This window comes from Larus michahellis, chromosome 4 (genome assembly GCF_964199755.1).
Source record: "Larus michahellis chromosome 4, bLarMic1.1, whole genome shotgun sequence".
Taxonomy (NCBI): domain Eukaryota; kingdom Metazoa; phylum Chordata; class Aves; order Charadriiformes; family Laridae; genus Larus; species Larus michahellis.
This window is the reverse complement of record NC_133899.1, coordinates 54,216,704-54,235,434: the sequence shown is the minus strand read 5'-3', so window position 1 is coordinate 54,235,434 and position 18,731 is coordinate 54,216,704. Positions and strand designations below refer to the sequence as shown.

General features: G+C 40.3%; 1 protein-coding gene across 3 annotated transcripts in view; it reads left to right on the top strand.

Moving 5' to 3' along the window:
• The window catches only part of RAD51B (RAD51 paralog B), a 420,404-nt gene that overhangs the window by 172,580 nt on the left and 229,093 nt on the right, over positions 1 to 18,731 (top strand). For all 3 annotated transcript variants that reach the window (XR_012586722.1, XM_074584885.1, XM_074584886.1), the window contains exon 8: positions 12,397 to 12,493. Coding sequence is in view for 2 of the 3 variants with exons in the window: in XM_074584885.1 (XP_074440986.1) it covers positions 12,397 to 12,493 (97 nt within the window). In the remaining variant the exon portion in view is untranslated. The remainder of the gene's footprint in view (positions 1 to 12,396; positions 12,494 to 18,731) is intronic.

The window sequence follows — 18,731 nt, the reverse complement described above, 5'->3', positions numbered from 1 at the left end:
AACAGTTGTAAATAGAATGGTGTACCCAAATAGCTGAATAAATAACTCTTTCTTTCTTTCTTTTTCTTTCTTTCTTTTTTTTTTTTGATGTTTACAAATAATTACATAAAAACTGAGGTACCAGTAATTCTGGTAGACCTGATGTGGAGCTGTTCTCAGTGATCACCAACTTCCCAAACAAATTGATACCAAATTTTAAAAAGAAAAAGAACACCTTTGGGTTTGAATTGATTTGCTTTTGCAGGGATTTCACTATTATCAGTCTCTTAGTTTGATTTGTTTTAGTATTGGGGAAAGGTTTGCCAAAACAACCCTGCAGGGCTGATCCTCCCTGCGACACAGAAGAGATAACAAGCTTTACAGTGTGCTGCCTTGTGCATGTATTGAAGCAGTGACCTTGAGGACTGGGTTGTTATCTGAAGAGACGAGACATTAACTTGAGTATAGTTTCATGGGTCCGTGATTTTCTTTGGACAGTCTCAAATACTATTTTTCTGTATTAGGCAAAGCCAAAGCGGAGTGGGTCATGCTGCGGTCTCAGCACAAAAATGACTCCTTGCATTTTTCTGAGTTCATTTTCCATCTTAGGCCTTAACTTTCAAAGAGGTTTCTAATGATTCATATTTCCAAGGAAAGTACATTCCAATTTAAGCGAGTTAGGTAGGTAAATAGAAATTTATCATTTTAAAATGTGACATAAACGGCAATTTTATTGGGGAAATACTGACTAACTCTATTTCCTAGTGAAAGGATTTAGAAGAAATAGGATACAGAGGCCAAGACAATGCCACTGAAATTCCAGACTATCTTGAGCCACAAGATACTTTTTCCGCCCCCGCCCCCGATACTGAAGAGAAGAAACCTGACTGATTTATGTCCCTCCCCTCTTCTTTCCTCTGGGTAATATCAGATCAGACATGTTTGGAAAACAGTCATGCACACACATGGGTTTGGGTTTTTTTCTGTTTTATTATGGACTATTATCTTTAACTCGTAGACCGTTTTTTTTAATCTACTTTTGTGGAAGAAGAATTTAGGATAATCTAACTCCTGAGAAGCAAAGCTTCCTAAAATGCTGTAGCAGTTTTCAAAAAGAGCTAATAAAACTTCATAACACAATGCACTATTGTGTATTTTATATAGGTTGCCTTTTTTTTTTTTAGGAAAAATTGCTTCAGAATATCTTAGTTTATAAAAATGTATTGAACATTATAAGTGGAAGGATGTTAAAATTTAAAGCTCTTTCCATCTAACTTTGCAAGTTTAGGAGACAGACAAAACGTAGCCAAGCAATTTTCCTTTGCACTGTGTTAGAGGTATGTTGATCTATTACAAATCTCAAAACTTCCAATTTCAGCCTGATGAGACTAAAAGATGTTGACTATTAAAACAGTTACTGGTACAGCAGAAAAATACTACTCAGCATTCAGACTGGTGTGCTTAGCTGTACCTGCTATATTTTGTACATTTGTTGCATTTTAAGGGAGGCTGAAGCTACTGATGGTTTTGAAATATTATAAACATTTCTGGTAGAAATTAATTACTGGCTAAATTGCAGGCTAGGCTGAAAAGGGTGCAAATGCAATTCAGTATATGAAAATGTCTAAAATGTAATGTTAATATATACCTGCAGCTTGTAGTAGATATAATTTGCAGCTGTTCATTCTGACATGTTCTTTCATACATTTCTGAGCCCTGGGTCACAGGGAAGTGAAACCGATGGTGACTTGAGGGACTGTTTGTTTCAGCAGCTGGGTGTTTTGTTTTCTGGATGATTTCCACTCTTTTTTTTGCAGCCAATGCATCTATAGAGGATGATAACTGAATTTTGCTCATGAGAGCATTTTGAAATCACCAGGGGCACAGTATTCACTTAAATGGGCCTTGGTTGCACTAAATAATGCTGTCAGTGCCTAGTTTGCTCCTGCTTTCTTAATAGCCTTCTCCTCATTTTGTAAAAATTATTGGTATATTGGTTTGATTGTCAGGCTTCTGAGCAATAGCAGTTACTACCCTAATTCTCGACAGACCTGCTAAATTGCCTCAGGCAAATTGGGGGATGGAGATATATATCCAGATTCCCTGTTACCCTGTACTCAAGATCTACTGACTATGTGCGCTGAAATAAAGCTACACGATTATCTAAGGAGAGCCATCATAGATAATTACAAAAATCCTGTCTGTGTCTGAAACGTGTTCAGTGAAAGGCAGCAGCTACCAGAACACAGCAAGAAAAGAAAACTCTCTAACAAGCATCGTGTAAAGCTGTGATCTCTAACATCACTGTAGGCTAGAAGAGATTCGCTCCACTTCTGTGATGCTGATAAGAGTATGTTGAGTGTAAAACAATGTAAGCCATGCGATGCCGTCTGGTGGTGGTGGTGTTAGTAGCTACCTGCCTGTAAAGGTTAAATGAATAGACAAGGGGGAGCAAATATTCCTGTAGTCCTCTCTTGCCTGCCTAAAAAGTAAACAGAAAGGCTCCAGTGTGGCAGGGCAGGCGAGGAAGTATGGATTGCAGGGGAATTGAACAGCAAAGCGTTGATGGGATTTCTAGTACATCCTAAAACTGCTTTCTGCTGCTTCCACGAGGCACCGAGGAGCACTCTGAACTAACACTGTCCTCCCTCTAAAATTGTTGGCATAGGGTCACCGTGTGGGATAAGGTGGAGCTAGGGAGAGTGTTTTAAAAGCCGTTCAGCACAGCTGTAAATTACAGTAGCCCATTGAGCTGTTCCAGTTTGCATCCAAGACCCAGTGAGTCTCTTGTGACCCGCTGCCTTGAAGGCTTGAAGGAATTAATTGGAAGGAATCTGAGGAATTAATGGAATTAATGACATTGAGATTGAGTTGTGCCTTATATGCTATACGTCTCCAGATCTGCATGTGTATGTTACCATAAACAGTCTTTCTGATGGGCTTGTCAAAGCATCAAAATCAAATAAAAAAGCTGGTACACTAATTATCAGTTTGAAATAGGCCGTGAGCCCTAAATAGGCCTTTGTTAGGAGTGTTTGATTAGTTGAGTTCATATTCCTATTTAGGTGTTAGGAAAAAACTAAATATAGACAGCTGTAGAAAAACTAAACAAAATAAACCCCAAGTACACAAAGAATTATAAATATATAATTTGCTGGATAGATAATACATTGTCCTGAGATGTCCTATAGTGCTCAAGTGAGTATGAGCCCTTTCAACTCTGTCCTTGAAGTCAGGGTTTAGGAGCGGTAGTAAAGATTTGTGATACCTTTAGCCAGTTTGCTTAGTGTCTGAGCATCTGTCTCTACAATAGGAGTAACAATACATTTATTCCATCACACGGTAGTGAGATTTAATGTCACAGAATTTATGTAGGTCTGGGTAAATTTGAAGTGCTGGACAAAGCAGGGTAGGTGCATGGCAGAAGGTCTGAACTCAGCGAATGAAAGGAAGGATCCTTCCGTCTGCTTTCTGATCTGCTAATGAAAGCTAATGAGTGCCAATAAACTAAACTAGGTTTTTTCATTGAGAAAAAAATAAGCATAAATGTTGACTTCCTTGCAATCTTATTAAAGAGTAGGAGACGTACTCAGCTCTCCTCTCAGCCTGGAGCATGCTGGAGCAGAACAGAAGTTCTGTACTACTTTGCTGCTGTTCCAGACAACCCAGTTTCTTCCCCATCCTTCAAAAACAAACCAATTAAAACAACCAAAAACCCTGTTGCTGAGAACAGCGTGTGATCTAAGAGTGAACTGTGAATTTGGAAATATATTTTCTTTATTCTTTCACAAGACAATTTGGCATTCATCAGAAAACTCCCTGTTAAGTGGTGCCCTTTGCCGCTTTGAGAGTGCAGAAGGTCTTGGCTGTAAAAGTTGCCTGTGGATTACAGTGATTTCCTGCGAGGTACTCCGCGTTGGCGCAGCTGGTGTCAGAGCAGCCTCTTACTGTGGCCCCTCGTGAGCTAGGCACAGGAGCTCCGTTCAGAAAGCCATCGTTACGCAGAGGCTGCCGGGGAGGGTGGAGGAGAGGGAAGGTCTTGCTGGAAACCAACCCGGAGCTCTGGGCAACTGGCAGGGTATGAAGGCGGGTGGCAATCCCTCTGGGGGGGGTGTCTTACGCATGTCTCTGCAAACAGGTCTGTGCAGGCCGCTGGATGTGAAGGCCTTCCAGGCACACAAACCTTTCTCGCCGAGCAGCACAGCGCGAGGGTGCTGCGGTGCGGATTTCGAAGGTTACATTTGTGTTGGCTGCATTCCTTGTTCACAGAGGAGGAAAGGCTGAAGACCTTTAGGCTATCGCTGGGTGGTAGCTATTTCAACTTGAAGACGTGTAGCTGCCTGAGAACAGCGTGCTTTTGTTTTGTTTTGTTTCTTTTTTTCTTCTGGTGGAAGTTTTATTAATTCATTGTGATTATTTTTAAGCAGTTGGCAGAGATGTGAATAGACGCTTTACTTCTCCAGAAGGCTTATGGAATAAAATTGCATAACTTTGTACTTTTCCTATGCAAAGCAGGATAAATTGGATGTAAATACAGCGGCCAGTCTCTGAAAGATTCCTTGGTTTCTTCCGACTCCTATTTATACCCAGTGAAATCCAGTGACTATAAAATGACCTCTGCTGCTATGAATTACCTCACTGAGGGAGGAAAGAGGAGAAGCTTGGGTAGAGATACCGTGGCAAAACAGGAGGTGGAAGTCCTGTCCTAGGAGCTCTAATAAGGTTACAGCTAGCAGCAATGTGACCTGAGCAACAGGTCTCTAATCTTTTAAAAGGACTTTGTGTGCCTTCCAGAGAAGCATTACTTTCTTGTTTCTATGCTGTTAGTCTGTTTAATTGTGCTTTTTTTTTTTCTTTCCTGGATGTGATGAAAATAGGTAGAGCTGAAATTCCTCTGAGGCAAGGCCAACACTTGTTGCTAGATTGCTTATAGGATTAGGAAGTGTTTCTCAATAGGTTTCCAGTGGTTTGTGTGTATATATCTGTTATTCAGGGAATTATGCCAAATTCCGGTGACATTGGTTGAGATGTGAATTTGAACAGCTCTCAGCACAGAGGCCTCCTCTTTGCCTTCAGTCAGGGTAGCTGCTATGCCTTTGTGTCTGAAAACATCTACCTACTTCCCTCTAACGTGAGCATCACCGTTACAGCCTGTGCCTCTGTCACTTATAAACGAGATGGCTGTAATGGGTGCTTTTTCTTTCATCTGATTTAGATTAGCAACAGTTGTTAAATGTGGGCACTTGTCTGTTGCTTATGCCCGCCGTGAAGGAGCTTCGTGCTTTCTTTGTTAGCTACAACCATTTCAGTACCACATGTAAAATTACTTTTCAGTATCTTTGCTAGTTAGGCCTTGATTAAACACCAGAAGTGGTGTTTGACTTTGAACATAGGAATTTCATTTATTATAAGGCTTTTTACTTGTGATGGCTGGGCTCTGTAGAGTACTTGACATTATTTTAATTCTTCCCTACAGAAACCTGAGATGCTGGGGCTGGTGGCCGCTCATACTGGGTGGGTGTGGTGATTTGCTTGGATTTGGGTTGATAAACTGTTGGGTTTTCTCTTCTTTATTTGCTTTATACAAGCCAAAATAGTTTACATTTTCTAAGAATGAAGATATGTGTATATATTTAATCTCCTCTCATAGTGATAGTTGCGATATGAGTATATTTGGTTTGCTCCTGGAGCCCAGAACTGTCTCAATTTGTGCAGAGGCTTTTCACCAGAGAAGCCCACTCTCCTGCGAGGTGAGCCCCTGCAGAGCATTGCCGCAGTAGGCAGCTTCGAGTGCCCAATAGCTGTGGACACTTGAAATTCTCTCTTTAAAACTTATTTTGTTTAAGAGCTCTCAGTATTGCAGTTCAGACTTTCACTTTTTCTGTCTACAACTCCCTGATTTTACTGAAAATGCACAGTTTTAAGGAAGATTTCTTCCTTGTGAATATTAGGTACAAGTCCTGCTGATGTTGTTGACAATTTTTGACAGCTTTTGTGGCAAATGGCTACTGATGCTGAAGAAAATCTCCCTGAAGAAACAGGAGTTGAAAAAAAGCTAATTCAGTGTGTAGCTTAGATGACGATCACAAGTGCCCTATTACTATGACAGACAGTGGTAATTTAGGGTTTTTCCTTGAGCAGACCGATGCCAGTCTGGAGGAGCTGTGACAGGTTCCCAAGGAGAAGGCTGCGGTTCTCACAGCTGTTTGAAGCCTGCTGCTTCACCCCAGGTTTCTCACTGTTCCCTTTTTCTGTTTCCAGGGTTGGTGCCTGCCCCATCTGGCTTGTGGTATTGCTTGGTGCACTTTTCCTTTTGCTGGTGCCTCGACAATAGTCACCATTGTCTCGACCCCTTACTGACCCCTGGAATGCCTCATTAAAAGCTCTGTGCTTCAGGGGAAGGGAGAGGAGTCTTCTCAGGGACCGCTATGAAGAACGGCTGGGGATCAGTAAAACTTCTTTTCTTCCTTCTCTGGCAGGCAGAGTCAGCATCCCAGCCCTGCTGACTGTCACTTGTATTTGGTGCTCTCTAGTGACATTGCTTGAGACCAGTGAAAACCACAAAATACATGAACTAATAAGGGCGGAGTAATTTGGGGTTATTGCAAGTGTCCTTGTGCTTGCTCTCCCAGCTCAATAGGAAGCCTTTAATAAGAGTTTTCCTAAATGGCTGTGCATGCAAAATGGGGAATTCTGCTCCGTTCGTTTAACAAACAGCCATTTCATGAGAGAGTGGTGGTTTTTTTTTCCTCTTGGTACATTCCAAAAGACTTTATACCTTTGCTGGTTACTGATTGATAGTTCTGTGCTGAGCTCCCTTTAATTTTGCAATAAACTAACAAGGAGACTGAGACCACAAGTTTACAGAAAATGACTTATTTACTCAACTGGATTTACAAGGATGACAAAGTCAGATTTAGTAGTTTCAGTGTGGTCCTAGGACGGGCAGGAGGAGTACTTGAAAAATTGTACTGTATAAATAACCAAACAAAAAATAGTTTGCTTATTCTTCCGTGTAAAGTAGTCATATTTCAGTTCTTAGGCCAACTTTCTCCCAGGACCCGCAGGGGCTTTCCGCATATGCAGGAACTGTGCTGTTCCCAACAAACGGGGGTGTTGGGAGTTTAGGCACCTTAAATAAGTGTTTTTACTTTTCTGATGTGCTTCTGACTGGCATCTGCTGAAGTCACATCAGTGGAAGGAGATTCTATTTTCTCAACAACATGTAAAGATTTCAAGAGAACATAAACAGCAGTGTTGACTTATGGATTAATCTTAGAGGTAGCAATGACCTGTCTATAACATGAACACTATTTTCCTTGAGAATTTCTTGTTTCCATTTTTGTCTGGGAATCAGCACCTATAAAAATTGGGGAAGTGATCATAAGACTAGGCATTTTTTTTTAAGGAGTCTAAAATTAGGAACTTGAAAATGTGTTCCCACTGTCTCCTTGTGTTTATCTCCAGGTTTTCTAACAGTAAGGAAAAGGATTCATCTTGCTGTCTTAACACTTCTAGTGGTTAGAAGGGGTTATTTTACAATCTAAGGTTGCTATGCTGAAGTAAAAATCATAAGATTGGGAAATTGTGTGGTCAGTCAATTGTGTGGTATTTTAAGTAGTAGACTTTTTCCCAGAAATTATTTTGAAATTTGAATCTCAGTGAGTTTCTACAGTGTTTGTAATTCTGTTGGGATTGGAAGGCTGTGGACTGTAAATTTTCCTTTGTTGAATAGCTAGTTTAACCAGTTGCAAGTGAATAGACTGAAAGGTTAAAGGCAATGGTTCATTGATCTCCACAGAAGACTGCATGGGGCAAGTTTCCAGTGTTACTGAGCTGTCTAGCTGACCTTTTTGCCTTTTTTTTTTTTTTTTTCCCCTCTTCTTTAAGCAGTGAAGGATGTTTTCCATTCATGCACAGTCACTGGCTGAAGAAGCCCTACGCTCTTTAGTCATCACAAGGTAGAAAAAGAAAGCAGTAACACAACCTCTTACCTGTTGCGCATGTCAGGACACAGTTGTATGTGGAGAGCTGTAATTTTTTTGTGACTCTTAGTGCCTTAGTGATAATGAAAGTATCTCTGGTAACAAAAATATTTTGTTCCATTACTTGATGGTGGAAATAGGAGCTCCTCTTAAAATACCGGGTATTTTATAAAATACAACGTATTTTAATGTGATAACATTAAAATATCATGTAGCAACGTTCTCCCTGTTGAGTGTTCCGCTGGAAGATAATGAACTCATGATTGGCATCAAACCTCTTAAGTGGAAGCTATGCTTGGCTGGTAATGACGCCCAGTATCTGACAAAAGGAACCACAATAGAGGCAAGTTTTCCTTACCGACTTAGGCTGAGAACTTGGCAGGTCTCCTGTACTAAACAGGGCAAATCTAATCTGTACTTTAATGGCAAATCTCCAGTGAAAAGTTGAGGAAGTGCTATTGCTAATTCAGCGCAAGGCACTCTTTCTAATAAGCCTGCTTGGACTTGTGACCCAGCCTGTTTCCAGGCGCTGTTTAGCCACAAGAGGTGGTTTCTTTCAAGTGTGGCACCTAGCAGACCAAAGGGAGATACTCTAACCTTCTTCTTCATAATGTGGGTGATTTGTAACGTATGGGATCATTAAGATCAGAACTATCATCATATTCTGTGCACACATGTATGAATCACTGTGTGAGACTCAGCTGATTCTGTCCATGCACAAATGTGACTACTCATCAGAGAGTCACACAGCTCTCTCACTCCTTATCTCCTTTGTCTACCTGTATATTCTTTCCAAATTACACTCAGGCTTAACCTTTCTCTCAGACACCTATTTGCAACTTTCTGAATACACTGAACCATTTCAGAGGATAGCAGAATGGAGTGGAAGGGTGTCTTTCAGGTTGGTGAAGGAGACTTTGGGGAGAAGTTAATACATTCTTTAGATGTGACACTGATATCAAGTGGTATCAACATTCAGGGTTTCCAGTTGAGCGTCTGTAGGATTGGGGACTGCTGAAAACATAGGGTCTTGTTTGAATGGCACTATTTACTGCCAAGGTATTTTTGACCTAAGTTTTACTCCGGGAAAAAAGAAATCGTAGCACTTTCCAGTAAGGGTATGTGATTGACATTTTGAAGATAGATGTATGTATTCAGAGGAATTCTCTAAATGTGAGTGTCGTAACTTCTCTCTTTGGAACCGGACCTGAGTAAGAGCCAGCTTTTTTTCTTTCGTTAGCAACCCATGGCTTGTTTGGGCCAATGAGGGTCTGGAGCACTCTGCATACCTGCAGAGTGAGGTTCAAACTGTGTTATGGTAGGTGCACAAAGATAAGCATTAATTGTTTGATAATAGGAGTACCAATATCTGATGGAATAATTTTTCAGTAAGTGAAGCTGCAGAAGTTTGACAGGAAATTTGATGTCAAATTTAGTGCTTGGCTAACAGCCTCTTGGCTTGTACTTATGGGAGAACCGAATCTCTGCATTAGCTCTGCAGGCTTGCAGAAATGAAGAATAATTTTCAGTTAATTCCAAAATAAGCATTCTGTACATGCATATGGCTTCATCTCAGAGGAAGTGTGCTTATTCAAGATAGTATTTAAACATGTATTTAAGCAAATGTTTAACTATCAGTGAAGTCATGGAACTAAGAATACACTTAATTCCCATCCTCAGAGCAAGCCAGAGAGGAACATTTACTTGGGTAGGACTCTGCGTTTTCAAACTGACTTTTTAAACAGTGTAACAGGGTGTCTAGGATATTAGTATCCCATAGTTATTGAAGGACACATCAGAAATTGAAATCTAAGTTCAGAGGCGTAGATTGAGTTAAACATAAAAGGTAAAGAAGATTTACAGTCCTACAGTGAACAGTGCTGTGGAGTTCGTGGTTAAAGAGGAGGCCAAAAAAGCTGACAGATATAAAAACATGCAGTTGCATTATACTTGTTCATTTTTCTTTTGATTTTTGAAGCCTTTAAAGTTAGTTCCCTTTGAAGGAGAGCAGTATGAAATATGGTGTGTTCATGTCTTTTTTTCATTTAAAAAAGATCCTTAAGCACGGTAGCTTTTCTTTAAAATGTGGTGTATAAATAATAAAATAAGTGATGGCACAGTACAAAGATTATTTTGGCACAGGTCTGGGATGACTGCATTGCTTACAGAGCATTTGACACTTGTGAATAATGCGATCGTTGCAAAAGTGCCAATGAAAACTTCATACCCCACCAGTGCATGTGCATGTATACGTTCGTTAGTGCGTTCTGTTTCAGCACATTTTCTAGTACCGGATCGAGGAAAAGCTTCAGTGTTGTGCCATATTGTTGCCATATTGATGGTTGCCAGAAGAGTCTCAATGGACAGGTGAGGCTGTGTTTTTTTGTGACACGGTGAAAACAAAGTGAAAACAGTGTTAAGAAAAGGTCTTGCATCCTGTTCCTTATCCCTCCTGACTCTTGGCTGCCCACTCCTTTCATTTGCCTTGAATCAGTTTTGACGTTCATCCTATCACAAGGATGAACTTGCTCACTAAAATAGAAGATAAGTACCCTGGCAAGAAGAAAGGAAAAAGTGACTTTTTTTTCTTCTTTGTTATTAAATTGAATCTTATCTTGTAATCTCATTAACAGGACAGCCAGCAGTGGCTGCAAGGGGTTTTGTGTGCCAGGCCCTTTTCTGTCTGCTTTTGGGTGCTTATAGGTGCACGCAGCCACTCTGGGGGAAACAGCAGCGGGGTGCGATGTGCTTCCTGTGTGTTTGCTGTTGGCAGTATTGCAAGTTGTACCTTAAGAACCTTAGCCTAGATGTAAGACCAAACAAGGCTGTTACCTGCTATATCTGTGTTCACTGCAGTGGTCATAAATGCCCAGTCCCAAACGGTGCAACCTATGGTTAAGCTGGGCAGGGTGGTGGTAGCCAACTGAAGTTTGTCCAGAGCTTGCAGTCAGTAGCACAAGAGCAAGACGGACATCACTACGAGGCTCTGAAGGTCTTGAACTCCTGTTGAGTAGATGAAGATTTGACTTACAAACTTTTCGATTTAGTCCTGTTGATAGAGGCCATAAAGCTCTTGGGCACCGCAGTGCCTGTTTACAAGCACAGAGATGCGTGGGCCCACGAGAGCAGGGAGGAAGAGTTATGGTCTTGGTAAACTTCTCAGACTCTATCACATTGTTGGTAGCTCACGTCATGCTGCCTGAAGAAGACGCAAAGCCCCACAGCAGCACTGCTGCCATTATGACTCTGTGATCTGATACAGCTTCTGTGGGATCTTCAAAGAGAAAGAGAAAAAGAAAATGGAGAGTGTGTCATATCGCATTACTGAAAGTGTTGGAAAGGAGGAGGAAGCCATGACCATAGGGAGGGGAGGAACAGTGGAGGGAAGAGCAGAGAAATTCCTCTTCCTTTTAGCAATGGCAAGCTGTTAATTTATTCCAGTAGCATCATGAAACCACGTCCTCAGAGTAGGATGCGTAGGATCATGTGTAGGATTCCTTTCTCCCTTCCTCCTGTGTCAAATACAGCTGAAGACAGGCCATTAATTTCAAAGAGAGTTTGTTTGGAGTGGAGTCTGTTCTCAGTGCAAGTAGAAGGATCACTTTGGTTCTTTAAAAAAAAAAAAGAAAAAGTAATTTCTGAAGTTTTTGCCAGTCTGCTAAGTGGACACCAATTGTAATTGCGGAAAGTACTGCTGCTTAGAGATCCAAAGCGTTAGGAGATAATGGTGTTTACAGCTGTGTTCTCTCTGTGGTGTTCGCAGTGTGTGCTGTAATGCTTTATGTTACTAGGAAAAAGTATGTGTTCAGAGGTGCAAGAAAAACTGTTCATCTCTTGCAAACAAGACGATTGCTGCTGCTGTCAGAGGAGAGCTCTGTGTGGGTACTACAGTCTGTTGTTTATCAGAATCTTGTGATCCTGAAAAACACTGAAAAATCCTCTTGCATAGAGATAACCCTGTGAAATTTAGTACTTTTGTGCTTCGGATCAGTGGGGGTGTATCCCTACAGCACCTTTCTCCACGACACTGTGGAGAAGAAAGTGTATAAGCTGTGTGGAAATTACTAGGAAAATAGATTTCCTATTTGCCTAGGAAGAAAATGATGCTTTTTGTAAGAAGCATCAAATGGTTCATTGAAGAATGAAGCTCTTCAGAACAGTAGTTTCATTTTAGGTGGCTTTATATATCAACATACTGTTGTTCAGTATTTCATCTTTTTAACAATATCCCTTTTCCTGCGCTTCTTGCAATTATCTCTTTCAGTTTCTGGTAGTTCAATATTTTCTGAGTGTTGAATTTGCTAAAGGTCAGAATAGAGGGTTGCCTGGATGCTGTGCCTGGAGGATTCCAGTCCTCCTGCCTAGGTTGCTCTCTGCCTTCCAGTAGCTATAAAAATTAATTTCCCTTCCCCCTCTCCCTGTCTGTTTGCAGGTTATCTTGACGAATCAGATTACCACATCATTGAGCAATGGCGTTGTGATCCAGGCAGACCTGGTGTCTCCAGCTGATGATTTGTCCCTGTCTGAAGGTAAGAGATCCCTTGTATCAGGACTGAAACTCCACACTGACACAAATCTGCATTGTAACTTGCAGTCTTCTGTTGAAATACAGGGGTCTGCGAGAGTCGAGTTATCAAGCCTAACAGAAAACACTCTGGGAAGAAAAATAATTTTTCAGTTTCTCTGAAACGCCAGTTATAAATAAAAAGAAAGTAAGTGTATTAACTAGAAGGGTCTGACACTTCCTAAGGGCTGGGAATGAGTTTTCGAGCTGTGTCAGTCCTATAACGTGTTCCTCAGCATTGTGCTTTCATTCACATGCATTTAGAGCATTATTTTCTCAGTCTTCTGAAGCTGCTGCTAGAGTTAATGCACAAGTTAGGCTACAAATTTGATCTTATCTAATGATTATCAGTGATTCCAAAGAGAAAGAGCCCAGTCACAAATGAAGGAGAGTGAATTCTCAGGCCCGTCCCTTGCATTATGCTCACCTGGTTTTCAAGTACGATGCCTCAAATTGCAGGTGTCGACATTGTGTGAATGTAGCATGAAGTTTTGTGTGATGCCATATACTACTTTTCATCTTCATGTTTCTTTTTTCTGCACAGAATTACAGACAAGCACACACTTTTGGGTAATAGTGAGGACTTATTGTGCTAAGAAAAGATAATTCTGAATCAGGTTTTGCAAAGTAATATAATAATTTCAGCTTTCCCCGCTTGCAAAGAATAGTCAGGGTACCCTCAGTCCAGGAGAGATGCAGAGAAGTTTGCTATTTAGAGTTCAGCTCATGCATAGACACAAATGTATGATGTAAAGCAATGCTCATCTTTCCTGCAAAGGCATGGAAATCGCATGTAGACTTTCTACTCTGTATAATAGGGGTATTTCCCCTCTTTCTCTCCTTGTTGCACTTTCTGGTGGTTCTGATCAGCTTACGGTGGTTCTGAGTGATCACAAGCAGGGCTCTCAAACTTGTCTGACTAAACACAAGAACGGCTTGGTGGCAAAACCAACTAAACAGTGGCTGAAGCTGACATTACTTCTGCAACTCATTTCAATGGACAAGAGAAAGAGGCTGAAGACAGGTTAAACAGAATGTCAAAGAGTAGCAGATATCTCCAATGTAATGCTTTAATGCTGATTGATGTGTTTACTTCATAATTTTGTCAATAGGAGCTTGGGCAAAACATGGCCCGTTAAATCATTTTGGAATTGTGCTTGCGGCTTTTGTTGGCTCCATCCGTTGACAAAGTATCTCTGAAGTTCATTGCTTGAATATTGCTCCCTATCTATGTCAGAAAGAGTTGAAATTTGGTAACTAGATTTGGAAGAGGAAGGCATCATTTTTCATCTTTATGATTTCCTTCTTGGCACGAACTTGTTGCACAGTCTCATTAAATGCTCTTGATTGCAGTACTTGTGCTTTTCTTTGTCCTTTGGAATTGCTCTGTATGAGCTTCCTCTGAAAGAAAAGCATAGCTGACCCTGAAGTGGAAGTAATAACAAAATATGTTGTCAGTAAAACGTATTTTGTTCTTGTGGTTAACATATTTGAAGAGTCTTTGGAAAAAGCATGGAATAGTTGTAATCTTTCTAAATTTTCCTGCAAATGTGAAAGATTCTCAGTGCTGTATATGAGCCATAGTTCAATAGTATTCTTAAATCAGGACCATGTAAGAGATGGTATAATGATTTTTATAGCAGTTACAACATACTAATGAAGCTATCATGTTGTGTCTAAACTCTCTACCACCATTATTTTTCACCTTTTAACCCAAGAATGGGTTCAAATGTGTTGGCGCTCCTGTGTGTGTTGTTTTCCTTGTTTTTAGTTAAGGGTCTGAAGTAGTAAAATGTGCCAGCATGACACTTGTTGAAAATGGAAACCTTTGGCCTCGGAACAAGAACAGCATAGACAGCAGCAGTGCAGGCTCCTTTAGTAATCCAAGTTTTTTCAAGGGATGCCGGGGTTATAAGCTTCTTTCCTTCTCTCCCTTCCTTCCCTCTTCTGTCGACTAACGTTGACACAGCATTTACATACTGTATTGTATAAAGGGGGAGCACAGTGCATCTCCACACTATGTGGGTTTCTCCATCTTTCCTATCCATAATATGGTTGCTTCTGGATTTCCAGTTTGCTTCAGTTTTAACCCATTCAGTCTACCTGTGAGAAGAAGTGGAATTTCAGGCCCATTCAGCATTTGATTTCTGTGTTTATCTTGCTATCAAAAAATACAGATATAGCCAGTGTTTTTCTTTTTTAACATCGGGGTGTTGACGTGTCCTGAGAAAGTCCCCTCTAATTTATTTCATGTTAGCTATTGAACAGCCTGAAAGTACCAATATTTTATACTTATGACAATCTCGAGTACTCTAGGAATCCTTAATGAATTAGTCTTCTAGGATTAGTCTGATACTCAGAATGCTTACTGCTATTTTCCAACTGTAGAATTTGCAGGAAAGAGTAGTAGGTGAGTAGCCCAAGTGCACCAAGTGGATATGTTGCAGAGGCAGGAACAGAGGCCAGATTCATGACTGGGTTCTTACCTCATTCTTCCTTTTCACTCATCACCAGCTGAAGCTGAATTTGAACCAGTGACCGAGATGTGAAAGGACCCATAGCACATTATTAGTCCTGTAGGCAACTCAGACCCCTTGGTTTGTATATGTCTAGTATGTTGTTTTAATCCTATCTGAAATCAGAGTCCTGTCACTGCAAATGGTTTGCTAAAAGGGTAATCTTTCTTAGAGGCAGAAATGAAAATTTCAAACTGAATGTGTTATTAGAAAGAAATGGAATGTTACAGTGGCTTTTGGTTTTGCTTCTGATTGTGCTTTAGAAGGGAATTGCTTGGGTTATGTGTTAGATTGGGCAAGAAACCAAGGAAGCTGTTCATCTGATGTGTGACAGAAAGTTAATCTGATGAACAAGCTGAAAGGATATTGTCAAGCTGTTTCAGGCTCAAAGCTTGTCTTCTGTAAAACTGTAATCTTGCGCATGAAAACTTGTGTCCTAAAACTGTTAGATTTTTATGAGAACGTTAAAGGCTTTATAAAAGCAGTGCTGAGTGTAAAATCCTGCCACTTACGTGGCAATGTAAGAATTGTTGAACTGCGTTTGTTGGTGGTACTTGTAGGAACTGATTATGTCCAGCTAAATTCCCAGATCTGTGCATGCTACTGCTTCAAGACAGAAAACAAAGTGCTTAGTTTGCTACAAATTAAAGTGGTGAATAAAATACGAAAGTTCCTGTAGCTGTGGGCTGAGTCTTTGCATTTATTTGGCCTTTACAGGCTTGCCAGATTATCATCTGAAGGAGTTCAGTAAGACTAATAATGTTTTTCTGAAGCTCTAAAATTCTTAGGCACATAAAACTGTCACTTCTTCTCTAGGAAGCAAACTCAGTTTTCATCTATAGGCATACCATTCTTACGTAGTCTTCTTGCAAACCCTGTCATTGTCAGGGACAGACTGGAGCATGTTGTGAATACTGCTATTTCGCGTTCATCCTTGCTTTATGAAATAGCCTCTGTTTAGCTCTTCCAGTCAAAGACAACTTCGAGAAGCCTAAAGTTATTTTAGATTGCAGAGATGGTCGTGTGAGCCCTGGACTGTCACTGGGTTTCAAGATGTGGCCTGAAGAACTACTATTTTATTATTTAAACATGTAAAAAGTAGCCCTTAACCCAATTAAAATGTAAAAAGTAGCCCTTAACCCAATTAAAATATTTTTTAGTAATTAAAAAGAAAAGATTTAAGCTGCATTAGGTTAAGTGAATAATGGAAATGGAGGGCAAACAAAATGTTTTGTATGACTGTTAATTGATGGTTTTAAACAAGTTATCTGTGGCTGTGACTGTACTATTTTTCTTATTTCTGCAAAGTCCAGATGACTGGATTATACCTAATGTAGAGGGTCGTTAAAAATTAATTTTAAGCCTGTGTGTTTGAGTGATAGCTGGACGGTGAAATTTGTGTGTTTCATTTGTGTGCTGTGAAGAGATAGGACCGTACGACCTACTTGAGGTCCCTTCTAGTCCACCAGTGCCTATCCTATTAATGTATCTTCCAGCTGCAAGCTCTGACTTCCTCTTGCAGACATCAAAGCCAAACTCCATCTTTCTTGGAAAAAGCTCAGGGGCGTGTTGGCATGAACAAGAGCAGCATCCCCCTCCCAGTGCGCACAAAGTGTCAGGCAAAAAAAGGAATGCTGTCTCAGGCTTCTTCAGTCTCAGCTAGCACTTTCAAATATTTGTTTGGAAAAGTCAGAATTATTTTGTGTTTAAAACTGTCTGTAAACTTGTGCTAGCTCTGGGGAGGCCAGCGTTCAATCTTCTGCCATTTGTGTTCATCAAGCTGTTTGTCATAGCATTGTATATTTTTAGTGCACGGTGTGAGCAATGAGTTTAGTCTGACCTTTTCATCTTTGTTGCTGTGATCTTGAATTCTTTTAAGCTGTTGAGCAGAAGTAGGCTTTCGTGTTGTGGAGACTGGAGAAAACTAAGTTACCATAATATCTCCCACCCACAGGATTTTCCTGCTTTAGTTCAGGGGTAGAAGATTTGAAATTTGAGTTTTTCCCTTCTTTGCTTTGCACTTGATCTCCTGTCAGATTGTGGTTAAATCATTTTATTCTTCGAGCCTCAGTTTACCATTTTTTAAATATGGGGATATGTTTTTATTTTGCAACTTATTTTTTTTCTTTCTTAATATTTCAAGATATTCCTATGGGGAAAATAATGAGATGACCTGCTATTCACCCCAGAGTAAGACCAGTTCTTTAGTTTATTACTGCTCTCCCTTCAAATCCCTTTTTTTTAATCCTGGTGCTGAATGGAGAGAAAACACTCAAGTAATTGCCAAGAGAACTGAGGGGGCCCCGGAGATCAGAGGCTGTTGGTTGGTTTTGCTTTGTTTATTTATTGCTTTATGTATACATTTATGCTTAAGGTTGGACCTGCAGGTGACTTAATAAAAGTAAAAAAGAATATTCTGTGAGAACACAAACATACCTGTTTTGCAGGAACTGTGAACTTATGAGTGAAGCAGCTGTTAAACAAGTTTCTAAAACACTTCCTCCTTGTAGTTTTAAAGCTAATGCAGAATAATGCACGTTTTAGGGAAGTGCTCCAGCATGATATGAATTTAAATAGATTAGAAAGTAGAAAGTATCATGACACTTTGGCATGTTTTAGGCCTTTAGTATTTTAGTTGAATGCTCTGTAAACCCATTGCAGGCTGGTTACACAATTTTGCTTGAAAGAGGAGATAGTTTGTCTTGGATCATTGAAACAGTGGTGTTAGTTAATTATGATAGTTTTTTAAATAGGACAATTCATAAGTTAATATCCTATCTTTGTAATATGTGTCCACTCTGACTTTCTGAGACCCAAATGTTTGGAAACAATTACTAAAGCCCCTTTTTTTTTTTTTGGTTACCATTATGGAATAGTCTGTATGGAGATTACTAGGCCTGCTTATCAAATTCAAGAACCATGTGGCATGTTGTAAGATCTTTTGACTGTGACCCCTTATGTAGACCCTGTGAAAGTTAGTGAATTTTAGATGTGCAAAAACATAATAAGTACAAATAACACTATGGTATTGACAGATTATTTGGAAGGTGAATTCCAACAATTAGTCCATGTCTATGCATACTGAAGAATAAATTTCCCAACTGAGACTGGCGTGCAGGTGTGAACCCTGAAGACTAAAACACAACACTGGAAAGGTGATGGAGTTCTCTTCTTGTTTTATGGTTTATCAAGATAGTGATGTGCTACAATCTATCTTTTGCCCTCTACAGTCATGGTGATACAGGGAAGTGTAGTGAGATTTGCCTCTGTTTTTACTTTGATATGAATTGACACTTCTCACATGATGGTTTGGTTGCCACTCAGGCCCAAGGCCAGCTACCCTCCCATGATGGGACAGGAGAGCTTGGTGAGTCCATCTGTCACAGGAATTGTGCTTTCAGGTCTGAGCCCTGGGTATCTCTGACTTTAGTGTAGGAGTTAACGGAGTTACTCAGCTCACTGGTTCCCGTTCACATGAGCTGTAATGGGACAGCTGGAGTTGTTTCTTTCTAATTCTTTATTTTGCTGCTGGACTTCATGTCTCAGCTTTCTTTTAAGAAACTACCCCAGCATAGACCCTGTAATCTCCTTCGCCAATGGCTGTGGGAAGCGTTTTGTTCCTTCAGTCTCTTTCTGTCTTTGAGTTACTTCTCCAGCTTCAGACCCTTCATGAAAAAGATTGTTAGG